Source organism: Trachurus japonicus, chromosome 12, assembly GCF_045865225.1.
Source record: "Trachurus japonicus isolate A0001 chromosome 12, Traja_1.0".
NCBI classification, from domain to species: Eukaryota; Metazoa; Chordata; class Actinopteri; order Carangiformes; family Carangidae; genus Trachurus; species Trachurus japonicus.
Genome location: NC_140918.1, coordinates 3,613,559 through 3,622,864, shown reverse-complemented (window position 1 = coordinate 3,622,864; position 9,306 = coordinate 3,613,559). Strand labels below are relative to the sequence as shown.

The 9,306-nt window shown below is 41.5% G+C and overlaps 2 protein-coding genes across 2 annotated transcripts in view; one reads left to right on the top strand and one right to left on the bottom strand.

Annotated features, from left to right (window-relative positions):
- LOC146976856 (NACHT, LRR and PYD domains-containing protein 3-like) overlaps nucleotides 1-7,402 on the bottom strand; it is a 13,986-nt gene extending 6,584 nt beyond the window's left edge. Inside the window, exons 1-6 of the mRNA XM_085792626.1 lie at nucleotides 7,307-7,402; nucleotides 4,254-4,356; nucleotides 3,688-3,825; nucleotides 1,466-1,503; nucleotides 1,134-1,210; nucleotides 426-642 (exon numbers count right to left, since the gene is read on the bottom strand). Coding sequence (XP_085648752.1) covers nucleotides 426-642; nucleotides 1,134-1,210; nucleotides 1,466-1,503; nucleotides 3,688-3,825; nucleotides 4,254-4,342 — 559 coding nt within the window. The 5' untranslated portion in view covers nucleotides 4,343-4,356; nucleotides 7,307-7,402. The remainder of the gene's footprint in view (nucleotides 1-425; nucleotides 643-1,133; nucleotides 1,211-1,465; nucleotides 1,504-3,687; nucleotides 3,826-4,253; nucleotides 4,357-7,306) is intronic.
- The window catches only part of marchf5l (membrane-associated ring finger (C3HC4) 5, like), a 253,777-nt gene that overhangs the window by 15,751 nt on the left and 228,720 nt on the right, over nucleotides 1-9,306 (top strand). The window lies entirely within an intron of this gene.

Here is a 9,306-nt window from a genome sequence, read left to right as displayed (position 1 = left end):
TTATATCATTTGAGATCCTGATTTGTCACCTTTACAACAAGGTACAACTTGTAATTTTTTTGATTCCATGGAATGAGAGCAACAATTAAGCACTCGTGGGATCAGCTTGGGCGTGCTACATGCTAGAGTGTGCAACACAACAACACTGGTTGACCTTCAACAACTCCTGGTGGAGTGTTTATCCCATTATGTGCAGCGACTGTCGTCCGTCTGCTCAATTTCACGTGAATGCAGCATGAAAAATATGATTGAGTTGCTTGCAATATACAACCACACCGCTAAATGGGAGTAAATTCCTACACAATGTACCTTTAAAGGGGAAAAATGATTGACTGAAATGACGTTTGAGGAGATTATTTCACTCTATCTCTTCAGATTCTCGAAAATGTTCCATTCTTCTTAAATCTTTAGATAAATCCTCTTACTGCTCTGCAGACAGTCAGCCAGCTCCTCCTGCTTCATTCTCCTCAGGAAGTTCACTGTGATCTTCAGAAATGACTCGCTGCTCTTTCTCTGATCCTCATCATCACCACCCACTACCTCATCATCATTGTCAGGATAATCTAATAATTCTGGACTCAGAAGTTTTTGGGCTCTCTTCAGCTCGTTCTTCACAAAAGTGACAATGTTCTCCTCCAGCAGCTGGAAAAACAATAACATGCTGTGTAAACTTCACTTTCAGTATAAACACATGGATCAAACATCAGATCATCAGTCACCAGACTGTGCTTAATCCTTTGATGGACCGTCTGCCATCACTTCTTCACATCTACACACAGAGATATGGAGATGTTAATCAAATTTACTAATCTGAGCAAAACAGATTCAGTACCTTGGTGCTGAACTGCTGTTAAAGACTATTGTAACAAAGACATTTTGTTGTGTTTCCTATGATGTCCAGGACTAACTAAACTTTGCTGTGTCAGTTATTTTTGATGAGGCTAAAATGCCAAAGAAAATTTTGGACAACAAATTTTCTTTAGGATTCATTGCAGATGAACAGAAGACAGTCCTGAACAGAAACAAAAAACACCATCTGGTCTAATGACAGCCGCATGACATTGTCAGTAGCTGAACATTTCTTGGTGGCTCCTGTAGTCATCAGTTGTGTGTGTGGATGAATATTTACACACCATAAATATGGAGTCCAGGTCTGTGTGATGCTGCTTGGTGAACTGATCACTGAGGACCTCTGAGGTCTCCTGGAGAACTCTGTGGAGGACAGAGGAAAGTTTAGAACATGAAATAAAACAATTGCATGATTGTAATTAAACCTGCTGGGTCTGTTTAATTGAAGAAGACCTGTAGAAGTTCCTACCCCCTCCCTTTACCAGGAACTCCTGCAGTGGAATGTGGAGTGCTAATGCTGCCCTTTCATCCCTTCCCAGGAGATTCAACAATCTAGCCTCTAAGGCCCCGTCCAGACGAAACGCCGCCCCAGCGTTTTCGTCTGGACGGCCAAAACGTTTTTTTTCTGAAACAATGATGTCATGCCCCCCGCCGCTCTAACCTGAGACACACACCGCTGCAGCATCTACACAGTCTATGGACGTAACAACAACAACAGCCGACTCCCGTCAGGTCGCTCAGACGCTGCGGCTGAATCGCGCCTGTTTAATCATCACTGATCGTCATATTTACTCTGACACAACTCCCTGTCAACATTTAATCTATGTTTGAGTTTGAATAAAGCGGGGGACTTCTTCCTCTATTGAATTTCAGCTGGGACTTCCCGTCTTCTTCTCTGTCTTAAGTGTTTATGTGTGGCAGCGCTACAGCACCACACACGCCTGGAGTATGTACTACAGCGTTTTGGGTTGTTTTCACTGGATCCGTGTGGACGCAGATATTTCTGGAAACGGTGCCGTGTTTACGGTGATTTTTTTCAAAACGAAACGAAAAGATCGGATTCGGTGAAGCCGCATATTCGTCTGGACGGGGCCTAAGAAAAACAACTGTTCATAAGTGGCCTGTTACTCCAACGACTGTCGTTATGACACAATAGGGCACGAACGAAGTCGAAACCAACTTTCCACTCTAACGACTGTCATTGGCACATGGAGCAGAAAGGGACCCAGTGACATCATCGGTCTTGTGAAAGCCCTCCCAGAGGTTAAATACTGGGTCTCCACACCAGATAGTTGGACCAGTCCCAGCCTGGTCAGATGCGAGCATGAACTGATGAAGCCTCTTGGATGAGAGGTGAAACGTCTTCTGTTGTGATATTTACCCCAGAATCATATGTTGTTGTGATATTAACCTCAGACTCATGATAAGCTGGTGACAATCATTTTTAATAATGAAGCATAAAATCGACCTTTGGATAATTAGTGTAATTACTGTGTTTTGCATTTGTGTAATCAGTAATAAAACCGGACAGGGACAGGAGAGGGTATCACACTCATGAACTGATGCTGCTGCGGCATGTTTGTCAGGGAATCTTAGTCTGGTCCAGAGCTCTGTAAACCATCTCTTTTTCTAGTTGATTCTGTTAGAAATAAATCTTTGGAAAATGAATTCATCAAACGAACACGCGTGTTCAAGGACTGGAACTCAACACTTCCTACACAAATAACCTAGTCCAGTTGTTTTCGATTTAAAATTCCTTTGAAATAACGATGACCTGGACAAATGAGAATATTCACAGGCTTAACAGCAGGTTCTTCCAGTTCAGGATTGTATCAAACGTAAAGGGCTATCTCTCCTGCAGAGAACTAGACAGTGATTCCTGCTTTTAATAATTATTGGCTTGATTACTGAAACTCACTTTATGTTGGCCTGGATCACTCACTACTAACTCATATCATATTACTGTTTGTTTTTAAAGCTCTTAATACGCTGGCTCCCCAGTACCTGACTGAGCTCCTACATATCCATGCACCTGCCAGAGCACTGAGATCAGTCAATCAGCTGCTACTGGTTGTCCAAAAAACCTAGCTGAAGACCAAAGGTGACCGAGCCTTTGCCTTTCCTCAGCTCTGGAACAGCCTACCATGGCTGAGCCTGTTTGTGGAGTCAATACAGACGTTTAAATCCTCTCTAAAAACATACTTTTTTAAATCCCTGACATTCAGTTGAGATGACACATTTTGTCTTTTACTTGTATTTTCTTTGTTTATTTATGGCTTATTTGTATTTTATCACACTTTATTTATACTGGCTATGGTATTTTAGTAATGGCATGTTTCTGTTGTACAACCAGAGTTGTAACAGGGTAGGCGTAATAAGCTATGCTTCAGCCTATACCTTTTCGGTCCAAATTTTATTTTTCTGTTTACTTATTGTTTATTCAGATTGATGTTACTTTTCTTTATTTACTTTTTTTCTCTCTGGTTTGTTACTTTTCTTTTAATGACATGTATTGACCGAAATAAACTAAACTAAACTAACTAACAATATTGATTGATGATTATTGACTGCACTTTGATCAAGTTTGATTTGTTTTTGAAGTGCTCTATAAATAAAGTTTGAGTTGAGTTTTTACATAAGTTTTGTTATGAATAATATGTGAGGGTGAAGCAAAATTGAGAGCTTTTATTGGTAATCAGGACAAAGAGGAGGGTGATCAGGTTTTACCTTTCTGTGATGTCATCAAGCTGAACCGTAGGTTGGTCACTCTTCATGGACAAACAGCTGGGGACAGCAGACTGTTGTCCACTTTTAAATTCAGTGGGTAAAACTATAGGCCGGTCACTCTTCATGGTCGAACAAGTGGGGACAGCAGACTGTTGTCCACTTTTAAAATCAATGAGAAAATCCCTAGACCGGTGACTCTTCATGGACACACAGCTGGGGACAGGAGAGTCTTCTCTCTGCTTCTTGTTGCTGGTAACAAGAAAAATAACAAATAATGAGATATACTGAACCTGATTATGATCCAAATAAACATCAAATCACATGAGAAAACAAGTTGGTTTTCACTGATGCTGCCCAATATCACTAAGAACAGGTATGGGCAACCTATTCCACAAAGGGCCGGTGTGGCTGCAGGTTTTCTTTCCAACCAAGCAGCAGCAGTACATCAGACCTGATTCATTTAATCAACTGACGTCCGTTTTCAGACAGTTGATGGGTCAAAGTGTCTGCTCTTGGTTGGGTAAAACAAAAATCTGCAGCCACACGGCCATTTGAGAAATGGTTTGCCCATATCTGACCAAGAATATCAAGTAAGCTCAATAAAAACAAACCAAAGAGTTACAGTATTAAGATATGAGCTCTGAAGTGTCATGGACAGTTAGAGATCCTCATCTCACCTCTGAGCTTTGGTCTGGCTCTCATGTTCCCCCCTCAGAGTGGTTTTAGAGGGAGGGGCTCCCTCCTCTCTGTCCTCACACTGATTCATAGCAGAGCCCCCACCTTCACACAAACACAACAACAGGCTTCATCACAACAGGACTCACGTAACAGGACACATAATAATGGGTGTCTCAAAGGGATACGCCAACTTTTTTTTTTTTTTTTTTACACGTCTTGCCTCACTCCTGAGTCCATGACAAGCTGATAGACACCACCCTTTCGACTGTGCGTGCAGTAACAAGGGAGATACGGGTAGAGCTCGCGCACAGCTGATTAGCTTAGCTCAAAAACGCTGGACGTCGGTCAAAATGGAGGGTTCAAGCAAAGACGGTTTATTTTGGTTGAAGCTAGTACTATGTAAAGGGCAACGGGTGTTTTATTTTGTGAAAGTAACCGGAAGTGCGTTGGTCACAACGGCTAGCTTGAGTAGCGTCGAATTTGTCCGAACAAAATTGTGAACAGCTAGTATTTAGACAAATTAACGACACACTGCTGATCTAAACGGCTACTTTCTCGCCTGAAAATGTTTGAAATGTTGATAGAGTGATATATTTACACAGTTTAGAGCTAAAATGAAATCAGCTTCTGACTGCTGATTTCAGCTCGGGTAGGAGGCAGGCTAACACTACCCATACACTTCCAGCGTTTGAGCTAAGCTAATTACGGGCGACACGGCTCTATCTCCCTTGTTACTGCACGCACAGTCGAAAGGTGGTGTCTATCTACTGGTCATGGACTCGGGAGTGAGGCAAGACAAGGAAAAAAATGTTGGCGTATCACTTTAACATCCAGTAGGTGAGATTGGAAAAGTGAACAACACAGGAAAATACAGGACTGTCACAGGGATGTGCAATTTTGACTTAATGGTAAATATTGATTACAGCAGAAGTGATGTGGTTAGTCCATACTGATAAATTCACTCTTAGTTCAGAGGAATAATTTCACAAGGTTTTCAGTCTGGGGAAAGAAAGTTGAAGATGTATGCTTAACAGATGAAATAACAATAATACCCTATGTCTTCCTTTGACGTTTGACTGAATACTCTTGAACAGATAAATGTAGGAAGGGAACAAGGCTCCAGTGAAGACGAGTCTATGATGACTGTGTTTTAAGGACATGGAGTCCAAACAACATCCATTTCAAGCAAAGGTGCTCAACCAGTTCTGTCACGCTGCATTTATTTCTGATGTCGTTGTCTCAGGTTACAATCAGGCCTCTGTTGCTTCTATCAAACACTAACACAAATGCGAATAATTCCTAAATGATTGTCATTTAACTCCAACAGACATTCATACCAATTTTTGACTCAATCTGAAACACCCACTGAGAATTAAAAACTTTCCTCATGTCCAATCCAACAGTGACACAACAACATGTGACCACATTTATTCTGTTCATCAGACATTTGAAGATTCTCACCTGCTGAACTCTCTTCAGGTCGACTTTCACACACTTTACGCCTTTATGTGTTGACGAAACATTTGGAGAGAAGAAGCTGCTCCGTCTTCTTCATTAGTCCTGCTGTATGTGTGCATTTAATCTGATTCACATCCTCAAAACTCTAGAGTCCGCACCTAAAAGAATGATCAGAATGACATCTAACCTGTTTAGAGAGGTGTAGTTCTATGGTCTGTCCACTAGATGGTGGTAAGTCATATTCCAGGGAGCTATAGGTTCAGGTTCATCTACAGCTGACAGTCATATCTCTGACCAACAGCAGAACAATTTGAATCATTTTTTTTCTCCAAAACTTTACTATTTAAATTTTCTGCAAAGAATCGAACATTAGAGGTGTTTGTGAATCCAGCGAACCGTTATTTACTAAAGTTATACGTTTCTGTATCTCTTTTGCAAAGCAGCCAGGCTTCAGCATAATCACTGTATATTTTACCTGATACAGTAAAAGAAAAGGCAGTCACGCAATTCAAAATTAGATTTAATGTAATTGAAAGATAATGAACAGTTTTTCCATTAAGAAGCTCATGAAAAGAAAGTATTTTGACAGGTTGTATATTGGTGTGGTTCAGCAACATTAACTCATTGAGTGCCAACCACGTAATTTCTCGTTTTTCGTTCCCATGCGTTGAGTGCCAAAAATGAGATTTTATGTTTTTTGCTTTTTTTTAAATTATGAAAATAGACACCTTAAAAAAAACAACGTTGTTTTTCTGTTATTCTGTTTTAAAACAAAAACAGAATAACGTGGAAAATTAAGTCTTTGACTTTTTTATTGTTTTGTTATTGTGATATTTGGAAACTTTGCTCCACAGCGGCCAGGTCCCGGAGCAACTCTCTCTACACCCCCCGCTTGCGTCCGCTCCCCCCCACCCCCCACCCCCCGGCCGGAGCTCCATGGTCCATGCCATCCCTGCACCAGAGTTCCCCGGGTCACGCTGCTGATCCGCCCCGCGGAGCAGGCAGCTCGCAGCAGCCTCCTCCTACAGCGGATCGCTCCGTCCCGGACCGGGGAGCGACGTCGCCGCAGCCGCCACTGCCGCCACTGCCGCCACTGCCGCTGTGGAGCGCTGGAGGAGGAGGCCGCTGTGAGCTGCCTGGTCAGCGGGGCGGATCAGCAGCGTGACCCGGGGATGGCATGTGGACCACGGTCCACAGCGGCTCAGACGCAAGGTGTGGAGAGAGTGGCTCCGGCCGGCCGCTGTGGCCAGCTGGGACACGGATTATTCTCTCTGTCTTCATTGAACAAATAAATCATGTCATGCAACAGCCTATATATCTGGTCCTCTCAAAATTTCCCAGAGGAAATTTTCTAGTTTCTGATGTCGTTGTCTCAGGTTACAATCAGGCCTCTGTTTTTTCTATCAAACACTGACACAAATGTGAATAGTTCCTAAATAATTGTCTTTCAACTCTAACAGACATTCATAATAATATTTTACTCAATCTGAAACACTCAATAGGCATCAAAAACTTTTCTCATGGCCAGTCAAACAGTGACACAACAAAATGTGACCACATTTATCCTGTTCATCAGACATTTGAAGATTCTTACCTGCTGAACTCTCTTCAGGTCGACTTTCACACACTTTCCACCTTCATGTGTCGACGAAACATTTGGAGAGAAGAAGCTGCTCCGTCTTCATTAGTCCTGCTGTATGTGTGGCATTTAATCTGATTAGAAGTCACATCCTCATAACTTCAGAGCCAACACCAAAAAAAAAACGTCAGTGACATCTACACCCGTCTAACCTGTTTAAGAAATCCAATCAGTGATGGAAATCAAAAGAGAGGTGTAGTTCTATGGTCTGTCCACTAGATGGTGGTAAGTCATATTCCATGGAGCAATAGATTCAGGTTCACTAACAGCTGACAGTCACATCTCTGACCAACAGCTGAGCCCTTTGTATCAACTTGCATTTTGTCCATAATGTTACATTTCAAATTTTCTGCAAAAAATCATGTATTAGAGGTGTTAATGAGTCCAGTCCAATTATATAAAACGATAGTTCAACATTTAGTCAGATCCCCCTCTCACCATAGCAGTAGGTTCATCACCTTGCATGTTGTTTTGAGATCGGCGGGGCAGAGACGTGAGCTGCTCAGTGACCACAATGGAGGTGAACGGTACAGGTCCCCTGTCCCCCATCAAACTCATCAAATACACAATCCAACAACTCCACAACGCTCTGGTGGACAAGTTGTGACCTGCACATTCACCACGCTATGAGATAATCATGTAACATTACATTCTTGAAATCACTCCGCCCAGCAGAATGTAGTTCCAGACATGATTGAATTAAATTATACGTTTGTTTTTGTTTTTTTTCTTTGCATCACTAGAGCTGACTGACAAAGCAGCCAGGCTTCAGCATAATCACTGCATATTTTACCTACATACAGTAAAAGAAACGGCAGTCACGCAATTCAAAATTAGATTTAGCCTCATGTAATTTAAAGATAATGAACAGTTTTTCCATTAAGAAGCTCACGTATAGAAAGTATTTTGACAGGTTGTATATTGATGTGGTTCAGCAACATTAATAAGAGGGTGGAACTGCTGTTTGCAAACAGTCATTCGACCTGTTGTGCTCTGAACGCTCATCAATATGACTGTCTGCAATGGTGTTAATCCTGACACACACACACACACACACTTAGACAAGCGACCCGACCCGACACTGTTTTAACAAGAAGTCTGAACCAGAACCTGCTGCAGGTGTTTCACAGTTTTATTATTGCACAGTAGGAATGTGTGTGTGTGTGTGTGTGTGTGTGTGTGTGTGTGTGTGTGTGTGTGTGTGTGTGTGGTGATTAGACAGATGTTTTCACTTGATGCTCTTCCTCCTGTTGTGGAGGAGAAAGAAACTACAGAACTGATTTCGCTGATGGAGATCGAAGGGTTAAAACACTGATGTATTGATATTTGATTTAAAAGGAAACCTTCAGCAGAATTTCAAAATAAAACTCACCTTGTTTGAATAAATCTGATTATTGGGGTCAAAAACAAAAAAGGAACCAGATCATGGGGATTAATTAGAGTATTGATTAGAAACAGTGTCGTTAACAGTTTTTATTTTCTGTCCTGGTGAACCAGTTGTTTAATAAAGCTCTTTGTAAAACAGATTCTTCACCTCCTTTTATTCTGCATTCACCCAGGTGAAGTCCAGGTTTGTAGATCTGGACCTGGACTGGAGTAAAGTTGTGATGTGATATTATAGATTATAGATTATAGATTATAGATCAGGCTTCCTGACCTTATAAAACTTGATTAGCTGCAGCACTGAAGCATCGACCTGCTGAGACTGAACAAACTTTAAGTCACTGAAGTTGTTTTTAATGTGATCTGTGATGTTGCTGCTGTTTCCTGAATTAAAGACCAGATCTTTTATCTGTTGGTGTCTGAGATGATTGATCAGCAGAGAACGGGTCGGCTTTATTATCTGAACGTCTCAATATTAATGTGAAGAAGAATTTTCCCTCTTTATAGGGCCGAAGTGTAGTTCTTTGACAAGGAATATATAGAAATTGTACTCTTTATTATTATATTATTAC